Source organism: Macadamia integrifolia, unplaced genomic scaffold, assembly GCF_013358625.1.
Source record: "Macadamia integrifolia cultivar HAES 741 unplaced genomic scaffold, SCU_Mint_v3 scaffold1219, whole genome shotgun sequence".
Taxonomy (NCBI): Eukaryota; Viridiplantae; Streptophyta; class Magnoliopsida; order Proteales; family Proteaceae; genus Macadamia; species Macadamia integrifolia.
Window position 1 is genome coordinate 96,468 of NW_024868122.1, and position 24,036 is coordinate 120,503.

Sequence of the window (24,036 nt, forward strand, 5' to 3'; positions counted from 1 at the left end):
TTCTCCTTCTTCTTCTCGGTCATCTTCTTTTTCTTCTATAGAATCTTTATATGAATTTGATTATCTCCCCGATGATCAAATTATTCCGTCAACTCCTTCTCCTCTATTAAACCCTTATACTGTCTTCCCCAAGAAGACATCCTCTTCTGCTACCTGGAAAACCCTTCTGGCCCCTAGGAAGAAAACCCCTCCGGTAAAGGAACTTGTTCAGGCTTCCCGATGTGAGCTACATCACATCCCTGCCACGACCAAGGAACAACTGTTCACCTTGGAGATATCGACCAATTTCATCCCTGACTGGCAAAACCAAGGTTATACCCATCTCCACTTTGGAGCAATTAAGTTTGCCCTTACTTTCCATGGCAGGTTGTTGGGTAGCTATCTGCTGTTCGTAAGCCGTAACCCAAGAAGAAGGTAAGAGACGAAGGAGGTCGTCTCGAGGAATTTGTCTTGGAACATAGGTAAGGCTTGGAACATGGTCAGAATCCACGGAGAGGAATAAAGCATCCTCAGTTTGGCTTTTCGATAAATCAAAGGCATGGTTTTGTAACCGATAAGCCAATTGATAGTGGATAGTACCTGCTAAGGCTGTAGGGGCAAGGGGAGAACCAGAGATTTGAATCTGGAACTTCAAGGCTGAAGGAAGTAAAGGATCTGCTAAAGCGATGTTGAAGTTAGGGTACAGGGTAAGGAAGATTGTTCCTGCGTTCAGGGTAGTCTGAACAGTAGCAACCACGGCATGTTCATACCGGAGAAAGCGACTGTCTAATAAAGCAATTCGGGAGAACACTGGAAGGCCTTTCCTGCCATGGAAAGTAAGGGCAAACTTAATTGCTCCAAAGTGGAGATGGGTATAACCTTGGTTTTGCCAGTCAGGGATGAAATTGGTCGATATCTCCAAGGTGAACAGTTGTTCCTTGGTCGTGGCAGGGATGTGATGTAGCTCACATCGGGAAGCCTGAACAAGTTCCTTTACCGGAGGGGTTTTCTTCCTAGGGGCCAGAAGGGTTTTCCAGGTAGCAGAAGAGGATGTCTTCTTGGGGAAGACAGTATAAGGGTTTAATAGAGGAGAAGGAGTTGACCGAATAATTTGATCATCGGGGAGATAATCAAATTCATATAAAGATTCTATAGAAGAAAAAGAAGATGACCGAGAAGAAGAAGGAGAAGAGGAAGTTCGAGAAGAAGTAGATCGTCGAGACAGAGACATACCGTAGGAGAGGCAAAAATCCAAATCCGAGCAGCACTTCCCGTCGGTGAAACTCAGCTAGATAAAGAGATGCCTAGTCGAGGCCGATCAGGACCCCCGGGGTTCAAGTTCTCAGAGACAGATCAACCTGAGCCGTTACAGGGTAAAAGACGGCCACTCCTTGGCCTGAAGACCCATCGCTCAAAGGTTCTTTCTCTGTCACCAGAAAACCGAAACCACGAAGTACCTGCAATAGGGCGTGGCCTAGAACATCACTTTAACTAACAGAGGTTCTAACCGAGAAGGGTCGGCCGCCGGAGACGGACCTTAGCCGGAGAGAGGGGAGGGAGATGGCTCTGATACCATTCTTTTCTCACTGGTATTCGTCACCAAACGGGCTCTGCCCAATCCATTACCTGAGGGGCTTTAAATAGCCAAGGGAATACAAGAGACATGTGGGACCCAAGCCATGTGTCCTTCACATGGGCTTCACATGCTTGTGGGACCGTATGTCGGGAGTGTCGGCATACGTATACATTCTCAATACATTACATACTTAATACAAGACATACTCAATACATACGCAATACAGGACATACTCAATACATACGCAATACAGGACATACTCAATACATACTTAATACTCAATACATACTTAATACTCAATACACTCAATACAAGACATACTCACTATAAAATTCAATCTGTATCCGGATCTGAGGAGCTGCTGTATGGGTAGAATGCTGCCTTATCAATGAGCCAGTCGTCATAGGCATCCATGAGAGGGATGAGACGAGGACAAGGAAGACGACCGTTCTGGTGAAGTTCCCAAGCAGAATCAACGGTCTGAAGAAGAGGGGCTGGTACTTGATGGTGCTGAGTATCATTCACTTGGCACATGGTGTGAAGAAATTGTCGCCACTCTGATCGATGCTGCCGTCGATTGATGAAGAGAGTATAGGGCTTCGTCTCATACACATGGTAGTCTGTTGTGTAGTTAATGAAATGGCAGGGGTGTAGGGTATGTGGAGGGTCAGTGATTTGTAGGACCGCTGGAGGTCTATGGAAAAGGATAATGGTATGGTGCATAGGTATATCAGGGGAATCATCTGGTGGGAGAAGAGAGGTGAAGAGATCCAGCCAAGTTTCCATGGGAGCAAAGAGCTGTAGAAACTGGAAAATTGGTAGGTTAGGACGATGGGGTTGGATAGGGCTACACCATTGAAAACACATCAATTGGATAGCCTGAAGGGGAAAGCTTATGGCTATGGAGTAGGCGGTACAGAAATGCCAGAAAATGCATTTATATATGAGGGGTAATTCCTGTAGGTCATACGAGGAATTGAAGGTGAAGACTGTGAGGTAGTGGAAGTCTGGATGGCAAGAGGAACCAGCAAGAAACAGGCCTTCTTGTCGAAGGGCTATTCTGAGAAGCTGGATAGCTGTGAGCTTACTGTAGGTAAGGATGGCTTTGTAGGTTAAGGTGTGAAGTATTTCAGGAGGAAGATGAGGAGGGATATTACAGCAAAGATTATGACCGGGTAGGGGCTGTGGTGAAGTTGAGGAGGAAGAAGATGAAGCTCCTGGAGTTAGAGGGTAGAGAAGTGGGATAACCGAAAAGGTAGAGGTAGGTCGGGAAAGGAAGTCTGCCAAGACATTTTCTTTTCCTTTGATGTGCTTGATATCAAAGGACCACTTTGAGAACCATTGAGCCCATCGGAGCAGCTGATCATTAGGGAGCTGTTTTTGTCGGAACTCAAGCATTCGAGGGAAGCTTGACATGTCCAGTTCAATGAGGAAACGATGTCCAATGAGATGAAACTGGAATTTTTCAATGCCACGTCTGACTGCAAGAATTTCTTTGAACGTGGAGTGATAATGAGCTTCAGATGGTTTGAAAGAGCCACTCTTGTAACCACAAACTGTTCTTGTAGAATCTGGGGCTTCTTCGAGGAGAACTGCACCCCAGTGAGTATCACTAGCATCTGTTTGGAGAATCCTACGCCCATCAGAAGGAATCTGTAAACAGGGAAGTCTTGTAGATAAATGTTTTAGAGCTTGAATAGTTGTAGCATGTTCAGATGACCAGGGAGGAGCATTCTCTCAATAGTTGGTGAAGGACAGACGTGTGTCTGATTTGTTGAGGAAGAAACTCCGTCATGTAATTGACTATTCCAAGGAATTGCTGGACCTGATGTTTTGTCAGGGGACCATCAGGGAATTGCTGTAGAGAAGTAGCAATATGCGGTTGAAGTTCATATGTTCCTTTGGTAATAGTGACGCCAAGAAAATCGATGGTTGAAACACCAATCTGCATTTTCTTTGGAGAGAGCATGATTCCATAGTCTTGAACAATCTGATGGAACTGTTGGAGAAGACTTAGATGTTCATCCTGTGTAGATGAAAACAGAAGAATATCATCAATATAAATCAGGGCATGGTCTTGAATGGGAGCAAAGATCTGCATCATGGCACGCTGAAATATTGATGGGGCCGTCTTCAAGCCGAATGGCATAACTGTCCACTGTAGATGATAACCAGGGACACAAAATGCTGTTTTTGGTCTATCTTCAGGAATGATACCAAGTTGCCAAAAACCTGCTTTGAGATCAAACTTGGAGAAGACAGTTGCTGAAGATAACTGAAGTAACAGAGCTGGTCGAGTTGGTAATGGGAACTTATCATCAGCCAGGAAAAAATTCAGAGGCCGATAATTAATAACCATCCTCATTTTTCCACGGATCTGTTCTGTTCTTTTGTTCACATAGAACGCCTGACATGCCCAGGGAGACACAGTAGATTCAAGAAGTCCTTGAGCTTGTAATTGAGTAAGTTCTTGGACTGCAAGGGTCAAATGTTCAGGGGGCATTCCAGGGTGACTGGCTTTTGTAGGATTGACATCTTCATTCTTCTTAAAAGGTAAGGAGATGAAGAACCTAGAATTCTGCCAGAGAGGATGAGTACACTTTGTCAGGAACTTAGTATGAGAGTCTGCACAAGAGGTCTGCAGAAGTTTGCCTTTAAAATCATCAAATAAAGTAGCACCTGTTCCTGCAAGAAATATGTTAGAAAAAGGAGACCAAGGGAGAAGTTGTTGTTTATACACAAGACCTTGAGGAGTCCATTTAAGGGGAAGGTGGCTGAGGACATCAAAACCTATGATAAGGTCTTTACCAGGGCACTGGGATCCTAACATAACATGGGTGAAGGAAAGGGTTGGAAGAAGTTGGATTTTAATGGGTTTTCTAGTAACTAAGGTGATATAGAAAGTTTCACCATTAGCTGCTAAAAATGGTAGAGGAGGGACTTGAGGTTTCCAGAAATGGTTGGGAAGGACTTTTGGGGACAAAATGGTTGTTGCAGCTCCTGTGTCAAGGAAGGCTATGAGATGCACTGGTTTAGCATATGGTTCAGGGATTAAGGTTACTGCAGCATGGGGTAAAGTAATAGACTGACAGGGAAGAGGTGTTGGAAGTTGTCTAGGGGAGATAAAAGGGATAACCTGGTAGAGGGGATCTGATTCCTCGGACTCGGAGAGGGAAGACTCTGGGTCTGAGTCTGTGAGATGTTGGGGATCAACCTCATCGGGGTAATCTATAGCAAAAAGGGAGAGGTCAGTAGGCTCTGCATCTAAGGAATACAGAGATTCAAGATCAGCATCTTGTAGATCATCATGATGGAGAGAGGCAAGCATATGGAGCACCTTGTCTTTCTTACTTTTGTTAGGACAATTTTTTGCAAAATGTCCATCTTTGCAGCAAATGAAGCAAGAAGTATTCTTGGATTTCCCTCGAAATTGTTTTTTCCGAAGGAATTTCCACTGAGGTTTAAACCGTTTAACCCGAGAGGGCTTAAAAGGAAACCTTTTCTTGTGCTTTCTGGAGGAATGAAAGAACTGCTTGTGATCTTCGATAATGCCATAGAAATCAGAAGCCCCCTGCTTCCGACTGCTGCTACTACTAACGCCTTGGCCACCACTACAGGCCTCCCTCATGATGTGTCTGTTCTTGCTCCCCCCTTCATAGGTACTTCTAATGCCTCCCCCCCTCCTCTACAACCCATACCAACACCTCCCCTACCCCTACGTCCTCTTTGCCTGTCCTTAACCCCGTAGCCTTGCTTCCTTCCAAGCCAAAGAAGCCCCTGAGTAAGGCAGTTCCTCAATCCAATCCCAAGCCAAATCCTAAGTCCCTGGCCCCTCCTAGCCAACCTACCTCACTGATTCCAAACTCTGTCCAGCCTTCTCTCATTAAGGAATATCATCGTCGCCGCAGGAATTCCTCTACGGGCCAGCATCTTATCCGTTCCAGCTCCTCGGAGCTCGTGACCCCTCCCCCTTCCCCTTCCAAATGACCCCCTAGTCCATTTGGAATGTCCGAGGGCTGAACTCCTAGGCAAACCGCAATACCATATGATCCCTCATCTCTTCCTCCTGCTCCCCCCTCTGCTGCCTCCTTGAGACCAGAGTTTTGGAGCCAATGCCCCTCGCATTGTTTCCTCCATTGCCCTAAATTGGTCTTTCCCCTCCAATTATGGCCACTGTCCAAATGGATGTATTTGGGTGCTCTGGGACCCTCTCCTCAACATCACCTCCCTGTTTTCTTCCTCCCAACTCATCCATCATTCCATATCGAATCCCTCTGGTTCTATAAATTGCTTCCTCTCTATTGTCTATGCCCTCAATCGGGCTTTTGAGAGAATTCCTTTGTGGAATGACCTCCGCTCCCTCTCCCCCTGGGTTTTCTCCTCCCCCTAGGGCCTCGCGGGGGATTTCAATGTTGTCAGATTCTGCCATGAGAAATTAGGTGGCGAGCCTATCGACCCCCTCTCTGTGGGGGCCTTTAATGACTGTCTTGAGGACATCGGTATGAATGACCTCTGATGGTCTGGCTCGAAGGTAACCTAGCATAACCGTCGATGTGGTTCAGACCTACTATGTCCTCGTAAATGGGGCTTGGTTGGATTCCTTCCTCTCCTCCCACGTATCCTTCAACCTCCCAAGCATTTCGGATCACTGTCCCATCTCTCCTGGTGCACCCCTCCACTTCCTTTGGACCTAAATCCTTTAAGTTCTTTGATATGTGGTCCCTCCACCAGGATTTCCTCCCCCTCGTGCGGGAAGCTTGGGATGTCCTGGTCCACGCTTTCTTTTCCCCCCTCATCTCCCTCTCTAGGAAGCTCAAAAACGTCAAAGCTGCTCTCAAAGCTTGGAACTCCCAGTGCTTTGGCAACATCTCGAATAGAGCTACCTCTTGTAAATCTAAGCTGGATGCCATCCAGACTAGTTTGCAGCTGGGCCCCTCCAACTCCTCCCTTGCAGCTACCGAGAAATCCATGTTTGCCGAGCTCTCCCTCATCTTGGCCCAAGAAGAGAGTTCCTCAAGCAGAAATCCAGGATCAAGTGGTTGGAGCTTAGAGACTCTAACAGTGCCTTCTTCCACCGGTCTGTTAAAGCAAGGAACAATGCCAACTCAATATCCTCCCTCCTTTTTAGGAATGGCTCCTTGCTTTCTAACCCAGAGGATATCAAGTCTGAAGCCTTCTCCTTCTCTGATCTCCTTAACCCCCTCTCCTTGCCCTCTCCCTCTCCTCTCCCTTGTCAACAAATTCATCTCTAACCATTTTCTCCCTTCTCTCCAGTCCATCCCTTCTGATGATGAGATCTCCTCCGCCATCCTCTCCTACAAGGCCAGCAAAGCCCTGGGGCCTGATGGGTTCAGTATGGGGTTCTTCACTTCCTGTTGGGATATTGTTAGGGATGACCTCATCCGGGCAGTTAGAAGTTTCTTTCTCAATCCTGCCCAAATCTCGGGAATTAACCACACCTTCCTTTGCCTCATCCCAAGTCTGAGGGAGCCTCCTCCCTGTAGGACTTTCGCCCCATCTCCCTTTGCAACCTAATCTACAAGTTCACTGCCAAGATTCTTTTCATTCGCATCCAGAAGGTTGTCGACTCCCTGGTTAGTCAAAACCAGTCTTCCTTCATCTATGGCAGGAGCATTTCTGACAACATCATTTTGTGCCATGATATCGTTCATGGCTTTGACCATAAATCCCATTCCCAGTCGTCCTTTTGAAAATTGACATTCATAAGGCTTTTGATTCCATTCGCTGGGACTTCCTTTGCAACACCCTTCTTATGATGGCCTTCCCCTCAAACTTTATTCATTGGATCTATGCCTACATCTTTTCCCCAAGGTTCTTTGTTCTCATCATGGTTTAAAGTATCTCCGATACCGATACGATACCTTCCGATACGTATCTTAAATTTAGTCGGTTGATATGATACACATTGATACGATACATGGAATTTTTGAAATCCTTTTGTATCGATATATATTCTACGATACATACCGATATGCATCAGTACACCACCGATACACACCGATACGATACGCATCGATACTCTATGGAAAATATAAAATCAAGGTGAAATGTACGTATCGGTATGTATCAGCACGTATTGGTATGTATCAATCGGTACGTTTCGGTGTGTATAGGTGAGTATCGGTACGTATAGGTATGTACCGATACAGTGCGCTACGGTCATATAATGGCCAAGATGGCTAATTTTTCAGAAAAACATGATTTTTTGAGGGGTTTTGTTCCAAAGTTGTTGCCAGCCATATTTCTCTCTAACTAAAGTGGAAATCAAAGTTGAGAACAAGGATTTTACATTTATGGGACAACTACAAACCTTAAATTCCTAGTGCGATACCCTCAATTTAGTGTTTATGCATAATACATGTTATCAATAGCTTTTTTAGCGAAACTTTTTATTCAGAAGTGTTTAAAAAAGTGTTACCTATCCATTTATGTGCGTATCTTTAGTGTATCTTAGCGTATCTCTGATACGATACCCTCCGATACGTATCTTAATTTTGGCCGACCGATACAGCTACCGATACTTTAATCCTTGGTTCTCGTCAATGGAAGCCCCGTGAGGCACTTTCACTCCTCTGTTGGGATTCGCCAAGGCTGCCCTTTATCCCCCTATCTCTTCTCCCCTTGGCCTTGAAGTCCTTTCTCAGTCAATCCAATCCTCCACTGACCTCCACCTTATCTCTCCTATCCCCAAATATAAATCTATCTCCCTCACTCATCTTGCTTTTGCTGATGATCTCATGATCTTCTGAAAAGCCGATCCCTCCATTTCTTCCATCGTGATCTCCCTCCGCCTTTTTGAGAGTCTCTCAGGTCTCAAAATCAATCTCCTCAAGTCCCGCCTCTTTATCTCTGGGATCTCTGGGATCTTGAAGGATCTTCTCCTCCAAATCACGGGATTCTCCCTTGGCTCTCTTCCAGTTAAATACCTGGGCTTCCCCCTCATCCCTGCTAGGCTCTCGGCCCACCATTGCACCCCTATTCTTAACCATAGTTATTAAATTCAGATGAATAATTATTTAGATTAATTGGTTTCATTAATTCAACGATTCGGTCAAAATATCGGTAAAAAAAGCGGAGATAATAAAATTCGAGTTCAGATTCGGATTCGGGAATTATTCGTTTGCAAAAATAAAAAGCGGACAAAAAATTCGGATGTTATTTTTAATATTTCCAATACTTGTTTCATATTATCTAACAATTATTATATGTATGTAACATACAAATGATATAAAAATTAAAAATTTAAATTTTAAAGATAAAAATATTACATTTAGTCTTTTTTTTTTTTCTAAGCTCATTTCCTATTACTCAAATAATTGAATCAGAAAAAGAGAGATTAAGAGGGGGGACTGAGCACAAATTCAGCTAGACCCATGTCACCTACTGTGCATGTTCATCTTAAAGACTAGAGAGAGAGTAACGACTGTAAGACTTAGTCAAACCAAAATGGGGTGAAAGATTTTATTATTATTATTATTATTTATTTAGGTAGAAGTGTAAGAGATTATCTTAGGAAAGATAAACTTTGTCAGCTTTTGTTAAAAAAAGAATAAAAGTAACATTAGGATAGTAAATGCATAATAATCACTATTTTCTAAAGGCTTATTGACTTATTCAAGATAAATTTTTTTTTTTCACATGGGATAAAATTTGGGTATAATTCGCATAAAATTCGGTTCGGCCGAATTATTCATGAATTTTAAAATAATCTCAAAAATTCGAGAATTTCTCAGAATTTTTTATTCGATTCGGATTTGGACCGAATTATTCATAAAATTTGGTAAAATCCTGTTCGGCTGAATTATTTGCGTTTAATTCGGAGAATTTAATAACTAGGTTCTTGACCTCTTGTGTAACGGCTTTAGCTTTGGAAGAGCAAGCTCTTATCCTACTCGGGTTGCCTGGAACTCTCCAGATCTGTCGTCCAATCCATGTACCTATATTGGTCAGGGATCTTCGTCCTCCCTCCCTCCGCCATAAAAGCCATTGAGTCTCTCATCAGCTCCTTCCTTTGGAAAGGAATTGATTCCACCAGATTCCTCCACCCCTCTAGCTGGAATTCTAGTGCCTACCCAAAGCTAAGGGTGGCCTCGGCCTTCGGAGCATAAAAGACATGAACAAAGCGGGCATCCTCAAGCTGATTTGGAGAATTGCTTCAAAGCAAAACAGTATCTTGGTCTCCTTGGTTTACTCCCATCTCCTTAAGTCCAACTCTATTTGGATTGCTATCCCCCTTCTTGACTCTTCATGGATTTGGCGAGGCATCCTTCACCTCAGACCAATTTCCCTCGGGGCCATCTCCTACTCTATAGATAATGGTGCCTCGACTTCTCTCTGTTCGGACCCCTGGCACCCCTCGGGTACCCTTCTTCATCTTCTCAGTCCCAGAACTGTTTATTCCTCGAGATTGGACAGAATGACCTCTGTTTCCTCTGTCCTCAGCCTGGAGGGCTGGGCCGCCTTCCCCCTCCCAAGCTCTCAAAGCAATATTTGGGCATCCCTCCCTCTCCTTACCCAGGACCACTTGGAGAAGGAGGATTCCATCACTTCGAACCCGTCCACCTCCAAAAAGTTCAGTTTCTCCTCTGCCTGGAACCTTGTTAGGATTAAGGGTCAGATTGCCCTTTGGCGTAAAATCTTATGGTTCAAAGGCCATATCCCTCGTCACGGTTTCACTGCTTGGTGGGCCCTCACCGACTGTCTCCCCACTCAGGCTTTCCTCTTCCGCTGTCATATTCAGGTCCCTTCTACCTGCTGCCTTTGCTAGAGAGGAGATGAAACTGTGGATCACCTCTTCTTCTCTTGCCCATTTTCCTCCTTTGTTTGGAAGAATGTTCTTTCTCGTTGCTGGCCTGTTCGCAGGAGAATCCTCCGTTTCAATAGGGAATGAATCTGGGTTGATATGTCCTATCAAGGCCCCACCATCTATGACACTATTGGGAAGCTTGCTTTTTGTGCCGCCATAAACCACATTTGGATGGAGAGAAATCTTCGTAGATGGACATCCAACTCCCGCTCCTTTGATGGAATTTGGAAGGCCATCTCCTTTGATGTCTCCACCAAAGTAGCCTCCATCCCGACCCGCTCGGTCCCCGACTCCCCCCGAAACAGGCACATCATCCTCTCTTGGAATCTCCCGCTATCTTTTCTCCCCCCTCCCCTTGAGGGATTGTATCCTCTAGCTTTTCTTCAGTTGGGCTTGTCCCTTTGTATGGCCTCATGCCCTCCCCCACCCTTCTCTTTCCCTTATAGTTCTTTCCTCTTGGGTTAATATATATTTTATTCATCCAAAAAAACAACTACAGAAATTGCTATAGAGATGAATGCAACTCTTATAATAGGAAGAATATAATAGATGTTGATGTTGATGTTGATGTTGAGACACAAACAACAGTTGAAGGTCAAAGACAGTCTGGTAGGACTCATTCTACTACAATCTTTAGACTTATTCCTAGCTCTGGGATAGTTGCTAAGAGAAAGAAAGTAGTCATTCAGCCACAAGTAAAGGGTCCCATGGATGCTCATGTTAGACGGACTCCTGAGCAAGTGGTAGCTGAGAGGCATCTTAAAGGTTGTATTCAGACTTCTATAGAGAACCGATTTAGATCAGCAGAAGAAAAAAAGAGAGTTGATAATCACATTGTTGACTGGGTCTATCAGTGTGGTATTCCATTCAATGCTCTTAAGTCACGGAGTTTTGAGGAGGTGGTGGAATCTATTGCACAATACGGGTTAGGATATAAGCCCCTAAGTTATTATGAAGTGAGGGTGCCGTTGTTAAAGGCAGCAAAGGAGAGAACTGCAGATATGAAGAGTAATGGAAGCAGTATGGGTGCACTCTTATGTCTGATGGGTAGATGGATAAAAGAGGAAGATATTTAATTAATTTCCTCATTAACTGTCGAGAGGGGACTTATTTTATGGGTTATGTTGATGCACCCAATGCATCTCAAAGTACAAATATGTTGTTTGAATTGATTGACAACAGAGTTTAAGAAATTGGTGAGGACTATGTTGTGCAAGTTGTGACAGATAATGCATTAAATTGTAAATTAGCAGGTACAATGCTGATGCAGAAGATGACAAAGCTATATTGGACTCCATGTGTAGCCCATTGCATTGACCTGATAATGGAGGACATATGATTCTTGAAATCTTCTAAGAATGTGATAAGTAAGGCAAAAAAACTAACCAACTTCATCTACAGGCACACACGTCTTCTTGATGCAATTAGGGCTAGAACAAATGAGAGGGATCTTGTGAGGACAACAACTACTAGATTTGCAATTGCATTTATGACGCTTCAAAGCTTGTTAAAACATAAAGATGACTTGAGACATTTATTTATTTCTGATGCATGGGCTGGTTCTAATTTGTCAAAGACAGAGGTTGGGAAGAAAATGGTTGATACGGTGTTTGCTATAGCATTTTGGAATGGTTTGGAAAATTGTCTTAGAGCTTCAAAGCCAATTCTTACTGTCTTGAGGATTGTAGATGCTGATGAGAGGCCTCTATGCCTGAGGTTCATTTTTCCATGGAGAAGGAAAAAATGAAAATAAAAGAAAATTTTGGGGATAGAGAAAGGTATTACAAGAAAGTGTTAAATATTGTTAACAAGCGTTGGGAGTGTTAGATAGGGCGTCCTTTGTATGGTGCAACACTATTTCACTTAGGCATCAATGTTTGGGTCATCCCTCTCTTTGTTGTTATTAGGAAACAGAATAGCGATAGCCAAGTAACGAGGTAGAAGTAAAAGGTCCCTATATATCAATGTGCACAATGTGAAAAGGAACAGTGGGTCTATTGCCATTATAAGGATAAAAAGAATGACAATGTTTGGCAAAAATACATGGTTCACAATGAAAGACACGAGAAGTAGTAAAAGAAAAAAAGCCAAACATTGCCATTTTTTTTATCCTTATAATGGCAATAGACCCAATAGACCCACTGTTCCTTTTCACATTGTACACATTGATATTTAAGGACCCTTTACTACTACCTCATTACTTGGCTATCGTTATTTTGTTTCCTAATAATAGCAAAGAGAGGGATGACCCAAACATTGATGCCTAAGTGAAATAGTGCTGCACCATACAAAGGACGCCCCATCTGATACTCCCTACGCTTGTTATCATTATTTGACACTTTCTTGTAATGCCTTTTTCTACCCCAAAATTTTATTTTATTTTCTTTTTTGTCTCCTCCATGGCAAAATGAACCTCAGGCATAGAAGGCCTCTGATCAGCATCTACAATCCTCAAGACAATAAGAAGTGGCTTTGAAGCTCTAAGACAATTTTCCAAACCATTCCAAAATGCTATAGCAAACACCGTATCAACCACTTTCTTCCCGACCTCTGTCTTTGACAAATTAGAATCAGCCCATGCATTAGAAATAAAAGCCTCAAGTCATCTTTATGTTTTAACAAGCTTTGAAGTGTCATAAATGTAATTGCAAATCTAGTAGTTGCTGTCCTCACAAGATCCCTCCCATTTATTCTAGCCCTCATTGCATCAAGAAGGCGTGTGTGCCTGTAGATGAAGTTGGTTAGTTTTTTTTCCTTACATGGTTCGAAATCTCGCCGAAATTTTGGTGTTTTTTTTTTTTTGGTTGAAATGAAATAAGGCCCAAAATAACATTTGTATAAAGTTTCGGTCAAAATTTCGGTATTTCAGCCAAAATTTTGGTATTGTTTCGGTATCTCGCCTATCTTGGTACATTCCATGTGTTATAAATGCCATATCTCGGTCAAAATTTCGGTATTTCAGTCGAAATATCGAAATTTCAGCTCTGTCTCGCCTGTCTCAGTGGTTTCGGTTCCATTTGCATATTTAGAAGGAAAAACACTCAAACTCTCCAACAAGCCTCTAATTAGCCACATCATCACACATTTTGACTTCCATTAGACTCCTACAAGATTTACACAATCAAAGCTTAAAAAAGGTAAAGTTCTTTCTCCAAAACTAGGTAAAATTTTCAGAACCGTTCAATGGTTGCTACCAATCAAAGGTGCAACTCTAAAACAATGTCATGTCCTAATATTTTTGCATTTTTATGTTGTAAGCATGTTTATTAACATTAAAATAAGTTATCCACCAAGTTTCAGGTCAAAATATGGCTGTTTGGCTACTGAAACAGTCAACCGAAACAAACAAAAAAAATACATTTCGGCCAAAATTTCGCCGAAACGAAACAAAGCTTCAATTTCTGAACCCACCAAACACCGAAACGAAATGAGATTTCGAACCTTGCTTACTTATCACATTCAAGAATCATATGTCCTTCAACACTAGGTCAATGCAATGGGCTGCACAAAGAGTCCAATATAGCTTTGTCATCTTCTGCATCAGCATTGTACCAGCTAATTTATAATTTGATGCATTATCTGTCACAACTTGCACAACATAGTCCTCACCAATTTCTTGAACTTTGCTGTCAATCAATTCAAACGACATTTTTGCACTTTGAGATGCATTGGGTGCATCAACATAACCCATAAAATAAGTCCCCTCTCGATAGTTAGCGAGGAATTTAATTAAGTGTTTTCCTCTTTTATTTGTCTATCCATTAGACATAAGAGTGCACCCATACTGCTTCCGATACTTTTCATATCTATAGTTCTTTCCTTTGCTGCCTTTAACAATGGCACCCTCACGTCATGATAACTTGGGGGCTTATATCCTGACCCGTATTGTGCAACAGATTCCACCATCACCTCAAACCTCCTTGACTTAAGACTTAAGAGCATTGAATGGAATACCACATTGATAAACCCAGTCAACAATGTGATTATCAACTCTCTTTTTTTCTTCCATTGATCTAAATCGGTTCTCTATAGTAGTCTGAATACAACCTTAAGATGCCTCTCAACAACCACTTGCTCAGGAGTCCGTCTAACATGAGCATCCATGGGGCCCTTTACTTGTGGCTGGATGACCACTTTCTTGCTCTTAGCAGCTGTCCCAGAGCTAGGAATAAGTCTAGAGGTTGTAATAGAATGAGTCCTACTAGACTATCTTTGACCTTTAACTTTTGTTTGTGTCTCAACATCAACCTCAACGTCATCATCATCCAAAATTTCTTCTATTCTTTTCTTCCTATTACCTATAAGAGCTGCATTCATCTCTGTAACAATTGTTGTAGTTGTCTTGGTGCACTTACAACATCCCCATATCCACCTGCCAAATGTTGCTTTAATCTTTTAATTCCACATTTGACACCTTTCCACATCTGACAGGGGTCTTGTCTGATGTGTTAGGCCAATACCTATACTTCCACCCAGGGTATTTTGATTTGGCCTTCCTGTTTGGGTCTTTACTTGGATCATACTCAGTAGTACTTAAATTTTCACCCCCACTACTAGCACCATGTCCAACAGTAGCATCCGTTGTAATAAATCTAAGAAAAAATATATTATACATTAGACAGTAGAGTAGACATTAGACAGTATCACAGTTAGACACTTGTCTCTGGCTCATTTAATCCATCCAAATCAAAAGATAAAGACATTGCTGAGAAGAAAAATATGCAAAGCCTGATAAACAATAAAATAAATACCAGCTTAATGGTCAGATCAGATGGATAGATTAGAGAGTGGAGAGTTGTACTGTTGCATCACTGATGCAAAGGAAGCCTTTGTGTAGCCTGCTCTGCATGGATAGTTCAGCCCTACTAGTTTTTGAGGCAATAAATTGTAGGCCACCAACTACATGAACCAATCAGATAGCCTCAGCCGAATCATTTTAGATGAGTCTTTAGGATTTCTTATAGATCACAGTCATGACTAAATTATCCACATAAACTTCACTATCAATGTAGGAAAATCTACTTTTTAACTAATGATTACAGTCCAATGGCAAATGCAATATTACATCCAAATTTACTTGGTACCAGAGCCCTATAGTCTGTCTTTCATATGGAAAGGAAGAAAAAGAAAAAGAAAAAGAAAAAGGAGGTGAAGAAGAAGAATCAAACAAAACAGAGGCATGGAAGAGGAAGAAGAAGATTAGAAGAACTGAAGAAGAGTTGAAGAGAAGCAGAGACTGAATAGTACAAGAATAAGAAAAAAAAAAAAGGAGGTGAAGAAGAATCGAACAAAAACAGAGGCAAGGAAGAGGAAGTGGAAGATTAGAAGAACTGAAGAAGAGTAGAAGACTAGAAGAGAGTCAAGAGAATGAATAGTACATACCTTATTTGCCGGAGCACGGGAGCAACAATCGTCGGAGCAAGGGAGCAGCAATCGCCTGTCGGATAGCTCTTCAGTCTTTACCTCCAGCAACAAGAAGTTAGGGTTGAAGTCTTGATTTGAACCTTTGAAGTCTTGAAGAGAGTCGCGACTTAGTCAGCTATTAGGGATTTAGGTCTTAAGTCTTAACAAAAAATAATAGTAATTTACAAATTACTATTAGGGACTTAGTCACCTATTAGGGATTTAACAATTTGTTTTTGATTCGATGTAGTATTATTTTTTGGACTTCAATTACATCTGTCAGTAATATTGTTAAAAAGAGAATCAATATTAGTAATTTACAAAAATAACTTTAAAAAAAAAAAAAACCCAAATGGCGACTGATTAATTTAAAAAACATAATAAATCGTCCCTGGTGACGATTTGGCGACGCTATACGACCCTTGGTGGTCGATTAATGAGACTGCTACAAATCGGCCCATCGATTTACCCTTATTAAAATATGTACCACGATATGGGGGTGTCCCTATTGTGGATGAGTTTTACCTTCCTGCTTTAGTTTATTTCTTTCCGTAATTAGGATAGATCTCTACTTACTACTTACTAATTAGGATAGACTTCCTATTTTATCTTACTTGTGGCACAAGGACTTAGTTTCCTAGTTTGATTGTACTTCTTTTGGAGTTAATAAATATTAATGGAAGGGGGGGACTAAGATTACACTCGGCGGCTCCCCTCTTGCAGTCTCTCTTCTCTTCTTCTCTCATAATCTCTTTCTCTCCTCTCTTACTGGTTACAGATCTTGGTTTCGTAACAACCCTCTTCAAAACGTCGGGATGCTTAATCGCTGCTATAGCGACGCCCATAGTTGTCACGGCGACAAGGCGAACCAAGGCGTTGGAGGGTTGTCTAAGCGCTTAGGCGAGAAGACTCACGCCTTGAGGCGAACAAGGCGACCAATTGTTATTTTTCCTATTTTCTAACATTATTTAGTAAGCTATATATACCTTGTATCATAAAAAAATCAAGATTAAGCAACATCAAGTCATTAAAAATCAACATTTAGCCATATTAAATCTTAAAAAATTAACATTAAGTCATATTAAGTTATAAAAAATCAAAATTTTGAGAAATGCTCTGGTTCTATAATAAGTTTGACTGGTCAAATGATATTATTTTTACATGAAACTTTTTGTATCAGTTATAATATAAAACCAGCTTTCCAACAAGTCTAAGATTACTTAAATCTGAGTTGTAATGACAAAGTTATGCTCCGGTCAAACTTATTTTTAAGTGTGCGAATGCTGTTAAAATCGCCTGAATGAAAATAATTTTATGGATATCAAAATAAAAAATTATTTTACTGGACTTTTGGTTTTTAGCAATGTTTTAACATGATAGAATTTATAAAATTTTCATAATTGAGAAAAACTTCAGCATTTAAAAGTTGAAAATCGCCCCTATAACCAAAATCCAGTTTTTCTTCTTGGACTGGGGGTTGACTTTTTATCCTTTTGGAATTTGATTTTTAAACTATTTTTATTAGATTCAAATAGGGGGTATTTGCTTATTTATGAATAATATCGTTAGTAAATGAATAAATGATATTTGGTATAAATAAGTGCCAAAACACAAGGCGGCTTGTAGTGCAATAAGGCGACTGTTGCCTAGGCCCCAGGCAAACCGCCTGGACACCTAGTCGTCGCCTAGGCGATGCCTTGACAACTTTGGCGACACCTTGACAGCTATGGCTGATCAACTTGGGAAAGCTTATGGGAAAAATCTCCTGTGCAACATTTGGCATTCAAGCAATATTTTGACAGCGTGACATGGTATATCTCACACTGCTACCGAGAAGTGAATGTTGTGGTTGATAGGTTGTCAAAGCATGCAACGCCATCTTTTGTAATTCATGATATATTTTGGGACTCAAATATGAGGCCAAGATATAGATTTACATAAGTAGAGATTTCTCTTTCTTGATTAGACTACTCCTTTGCTGATGGCCATGCCGAAGGTGGAGGGGGGATTCAATGGGTAATTCTCTCATTCTTTTATGTTTGTATTCTTTTAGTCTATGAATATATTCTTTTGCTGATTTTTAGCCAAAAAAAAAAGAAAAAAAAAAAAACAAATGTTGTGAACGGATGAACTATTAACTAGAATGCAACGATGTGTTGGTGTCCCAGAATCATTAATAGCACCTGTAACACCTTTATGGCAAGTGAAGATACCTCCATTCAAACCAAAAGAAATTGAAGTCAAGGACTCAAGGTTCCCATTGAAGAGAGAGTTTTTAAAGCTTCAAAGACAGAAGGTCAAAATATAGAAGATTCCACTAAAAAGTTCTATGTTGAAGAGAATAGAGTAGGCAATATTGAAGCCGTGGACAAAGAGGTAATGGTTGATAGCACTCCACAGCAAGTCTTTGAGATCTTGGTTTAAAGGATGAATTTGTTCCTCTAATCCTTGATGATGATGTTACCAACGTTGATGACTCTATGCATACAACGTTCATGGTTGGTATCGGTTCAGAGGTCAAACGTCCAAAATTTATTATGCCATCATGGTTCTTGAAGAAAAAGCCCCATACCTTGAAGACTACCTTCCAAAAGTCTGCAAGCAACCTGAATTCTGTTTGGGAATGGTTACGTCTGCAACTCATATGTTTCCCCCTCATCATTGCAAAATTCGAAGACATTTTTTTAAGCTGGAGAGAGTTGATGCAGATTCATCATCAAAATAGACTTGTTTTATTAGGAATAAGTCTAGGGTTGGGTTCCATACATGTTGGGCCTTTGATCCCATGTGTTTTGAGTGTAATAGGCCACTTTTATAGGCCTAAACTAGGGGTATTAAGGTTGCATACGGGATTAATTAACTTGTTACCTTTTTCATTAGTTTCCTTTTTAGTTGGGTTTAGTTTAAGTTATATTTGTTTTCTTAGGAGTCAAGTCATTAGTTGTTAGTTTCCTTTTTGAAAGTTTCCTTTTTTAGTTTTTAGAAACTTATGTAACAGGAAACCAATTAGAAGTTTCTATTTTTGAGACTTTCTAAATTGGAAGACTTGCATCCCTTTTGTTTTAACTATAAATACAAGCATGGAGCTCCAATAGCTCCAACGATTTTGACAAACTAAATCAATGGCTGCTGCTATTGACTTCTCCAAGTCCATTGTCTTCATAATATTGAAGAAGCACACAAAGTGGGGAGTACACAATCTACCCAGATTCGCTGCCCCAATACTCAGAGAGAAAAAAATCCAGCAAGGGACACATATCCAACTCAAACGCAGTCTTCAAAGTAAAACACCACTTATAAACTCAGAAAGTCTAAACCAACAAAATGCATCAACCCAAAGCAGATAAAAAACATCACAAGCACCGTTGCAGGCCACATTTCATAGAAATATATAATATATATATATATATATAATAAAGGGGAACAAGCTGGCGGTACGTAGAACACAGGAAAGAAATGAGTAGTGGCTGAACAACATTCACCTTCAAGCACCTGTAATGTGGGATTGCAAGGGTGATCCAGATTGGATCCTACCCTAGCCTCAACAGTGGTTGAGAGGCAGGGCTGGCGGAAATGGATGGAAAACTGTCCTCCTTCGATTTGAGCTTCAAACTTCGATTCCTTCATATGTAAGATTACCTTTAAATATTTATATGGTCTTCATCCAGGGTCTTTCAAGAACTCTTCAAACTTTTTACATAGTATTCTTTTCCTTGGAACCCTTTTGTAACCTAGGGTTCCAAAGAGAGGAAATGGGAACGTAGAGTTGATAGCGCGTCTGTCAAACCTAAAGCTGTAACTCTGATACCAAGTTGAAATCTAAGGTTGTAAAAGAACAAGAGAGGAAGAGAGGAAGAAGAAGAAGAAGAGCTGTGTTTGAATATTGTGTGTTTGGGAGATGATCTTTTCCATGCATATATATTGCTTCACTAATATAATACGAGGAAATTCATACACCTCCCTAGGGAGGTAAAAGGTAAAAAAAGAAAAGAAAAAAACAATTACAATATAAGACAATAAGTAAGATAACTAGTTCCCAAAATACCCTTAATACACAAACTCTTTAACAACAACTTCCATTTGGTGGGTTTTTTTTGTCAACATATGAAATTCTATGGGTCAATTCTGCTTAATAGGGAAAATCTTCTTTCCTAGTTTCTTATGAGGAAATATTTGCATGAAGATCCCTGCTCTGCAATTGTGTGGGGAGTATGGAATGGAAAAGGACCAAGATAAGAGGTTGTGAGCGATTTCTTCACTATAGGCTTTTGAGGCAACATCCAATAGAATATCCCTTAATCTGCAAATATTTTTTTAGGGGGGGGGGTGGGGGTGGAGACCAGGCACTAGGGCTACTATTGATCCCAGGATATGGTTTATGTAGCGGTCTACTGCTTTATGATTGGTTTGGTACTGAAAATCAAAATTACTTATTATTTATGATTCAATTTGGACTCACCTGTTGTAGATATAAGCAATATGGTTCTGTTTTAACAGCTGCCATCTAACTGAGGAAGGGGAGAGGGGAGGGTGAGGGATGTTAGCCTCTTATGTCTGAGGAATGGAAAGGGGAAGATAACTTCTTGCATTTTTATTTTGGAACACAAAATGAAGTGCTAATAGCTATGGTTAATAGAAGAGTGCAATGGTGGAACCAGAACTCTGTAGCATGTCTGTGTACTCCTTAAAAATGAAGGCCAAATCCATCACAATCTACTAAATATTTGTGCAAATATGAACCAGCATTTGGGAGGCTGTTTAGCGTCTAGTTATCATACAATGTGGTAAGAATATGTCTGAAACAGGGGCATATGGCTGTCTGTGGAAAAATTGAATTGATTATTTGTATGATTATGATAGCACTGGCATTTTCTTTTCCTTGGTGCATGCCTCTACTTTCATTTTTGGGTATTGGAGTGTTTTATTGGGAAGTCAATTAGCCACTCTGTGGATTGTTCATTTCTTTATACGACGCATTTAGATATTCTATTTTAATTGACTAGTTTTCTAATTTAGGACTGCATTAGTTTTTAAGCCGTACAAATATTTTCTGGCATTTTTATTCTATTTTGTGCGTTCTTGCTTAGTATAAGTCAACCTGTTAGATTTTATATGCATTTGTAAGTGATTTAATTTCAATAGTCTCAATAAAAGGAATAGGAAATCATGCTTATCTTGTGCTTGTTTCAGCTATGGGCCTTGCCAGACTCCAACTCTCGGATTTTGTGTGCAACGTTACTTGCAAATCACTACCTTTAAGCCAGAAAAATTTTGGTCTTTGCATCCTTACATCATACACAATGGCTACGAACTTCAATTAGAATGGCATCGCAATAAGTTGTTTGATATTGATGTGAGGTCCTCTCCTTTTTGTTATTTCTACCTTGATTCATAGTTCCAAAAAATCTGGGTTTTGGTCTCATTTCGGCCTGAAATGACTGAATTTTACTGAAATGTCTGAATTTGATCTTAATGACCAAAATTTCAACCGAAAACAGTGTTAAATCCCTGATTCATGTGGCATTTTGTCTTGCCAATGTTGAAATCACCAAAATTTTTCGAAATTTAGGGCAAGATTTCGCCAAGGTTTTGAACTATGCACTGATTTTAGATCAACTCTTTTTTTTTTTTTTTATTGTGACTTATGCTATTTCCATGCATATGCTTGATCATAGGTTGCTGTGATGTTTCAAAAGTTGGTAGCAGATGATGGCACCCTAGAAGTAACCAATATATCAACAAAAGAAGAGTACAAAGGTCGTCCTCCTGGTCTTAATACGGTGAATTTGTTGAAGGTCAGTGCACTTGGGGACTGTTGCAATATCTTGTCATAGACTTCCAACAAGTTGTAGGAATTCATTATTTTGATAATTCTCTCATTTGTTGATTATTAGTTGGTTTTTAATGTGGTACACAACCAACTGTTTGGTGTTTGTTTTCTAAGTCGGTCCTTTAGGTCCCACCTGGGTTTAGAATATTGCCTACTGAATCATGGTGTTTTACTTTTATCCCTCAAAGATAGAAAATAAGGGAAATATCTATTACTCCCCCATCCCAAACTTCTTTTCTGATAACCCCAGAAAAGTAAAAACTTCCACCACTTTTCACACCTGGTAATTCAAAATCCCTAAATTACCCCCTGGCAATTGGTTCCTCCTGCAGCAATCCATCCTGCAGCACCCTCCCTCGCTCTCTGCATCTCCCTCCCACCCCCGCCCTTGTTGAAAACTTTTCCCAGTGATTTTCAGACATTGAAATCGTCGAATTCCTGATGAAATGTCCTTCTGAGTTTGCTGGTTTCTCGACAGAAACCTAGAGCTTGAATTTTTGTCCTCCAGTTTTATCATATCTCGGGTTGGTTGTTGGTGGCTTTGGTTATTGTCGCTGTTTTTGTTTTCCGTTTTGGATTCTAGGATTTTTTCCATCTTCTGTATCCTGAATTCTGATGGAAAGTTTTCTCATGAACACTTTTGAAGTAGCTACGATAGTAATCTCCCTGATCGACTCAGTTTAATTTTGTTGCAAGAAAAATTGTTGTTGTCCTTTGTGATTTTCGATTTGCTTTCGATATTCTGAGATTACAGCTAGGATCTCTCGGATTAAACTCCAGGTTATTTTCTGATAAATTCTTTTTTATTGTAAGTATTTTATTCCTTTTGCATCTTCAGTTTGAGATAAAAAGGGTCGCTATTATTTTTCCTTTTTCCCTTTTCTTTTGGCTCGAGTATGCAACTGTGAAATTCGAGTTCATTTGCTTATGTGATTACTGAGCTTCTCTTTTTATTGTCAATATGTAGAATTGAAACTCTAGGAATAGTTCGGCGACGCATGGAAGCAAGTGAAAATCGGATACTGTTTCTGCAGGAATACATGTCTACCACCATTGGAGTCCAATCAGGGCAACAGGGGCAGCAGGGGCGAGATGCACAGGGGTGTGGCATGTGGGTGGCGGCTGGGGGTTGGGGAGATGCATAGGGAATGTGAGGGGTGCTGCTGAGGGGGTGCCACGGGAGTGGTGCTGTGAGGGGACAGATTGTGGGGGGTAATTTAGGGATTTTGAATTACTAGGAGAGAGAGAGAGAGAGGTGGAAGTTTGGGGTTGTGGAGTTTTGAGTAAAATATAGGCCAAATATAGGGGAGTGAGAAAATTTCTCCTAGAAAATAAATCACTGGAAAATAGGAAACTTTGCATTTTGATAAAAAGTAATTATTAATAACAAACTCAAAACTGGGCACACACATGTATGACTTGTGTGGGGGGAGGGGGAAGTATTAGGCTGTGTTTGAAATTTTGAATGTTCAGATAGTGAGGAAAAGTAAGAAAAATTTGAGGGAAAGAGGTATGGTCTTCCCTCAATTTCTGTAGATGTATGTTTACGTTTGAGTTAATCATCCTTTGAATGATGACTACATTACTTGTTTTCCCAATCCGATGCATCTCAGATTCTGACCAAAAATTGTTGGTGTTGTGGGGAAGTGTTGAGAGCCTTAAAAGCACATTGCTGGTGACTGTTGTGTTGATGGCCTTAAGAGCACACCTCTATCATCCAATATTCACAAAATCGGCCAGGATCTGACAATATTTTGGCTTGATCTCGTAGATCTTTATCTCACAGTCAAAATGAGGTATAATTTAAAAGTGTTCGACTATCGAATGTATGTTAATCTTTGTCTCTGTTGCAGGGTCTTTTCTCTTGTTGGCTTGAGTATATTGTCTTCTCTGGTGCAACCGATGTTGTGAACTGGTGAAGCATCCATTCTTTTTCCTCCCTCAGTTTGGCCTTTCCTCTTTTTTTTCCCTCTCCCTCTCTCTCTTCTAATGACCTAAGTGATATATGGTGAGAACATTTAGTGCCTTCTCTCTTTGCTTTCAGTGGATTATTCATACTTTTTTTTTTCTTTTTCATTAGAAATCATACTCTCTCTCCCTCTCTCTCTCTCTCTCTCTCACACACACACACACACACACACCCTCTCATTTTTCTTTTGTTTAATTAACCTTGAGACAAAAGTTGTAATGACTAATGACCCCTTTTTCTTCCCATTCTATACAATCTTTTTTGGTGAACCATTCTATACAATCACTTGTATGGAGTTTTTAAATAAAATACATGACATATTCTTGGAATTGGTTATGGCTAACCGTCCTAGGACTAAATATCTAAATAAAACAGGAATGACTTAGTTAATGAGGGGATTTTTTTTTTGGGTGAGTAAATAGTATATTAATGAGAAGAAAAAAAAAAAAAAA

At 40.6% G+C, this 24,036-nt stretch overlaps 1 protein-coding gene across 1 annotated transcript in view; it reads left to right on the forward strand.

Moving 5' to 3' along the window:
- Positions 1–24,036, forward strand: part of LOC122063143 (DNA topoisomerase 3-beta) — a 75,703-nt gene that overhangs the window by 27,414 nt on the left and 24,253 nt on the right. Inside the window, exons 5-6 of the mRNA XM_042626825.1 lie at positions 20,976–21,138; positions 21,461–21,580. Coding sequence (XP_042482759.1) covers positions 20,976–21,138; positions 21,461–21,580 — 283 coding nt within the window. The remainder of the gene's footprint in view (positions 1–20,975; positions 21,139–21,460; positions 21,581–24,036) is intronic.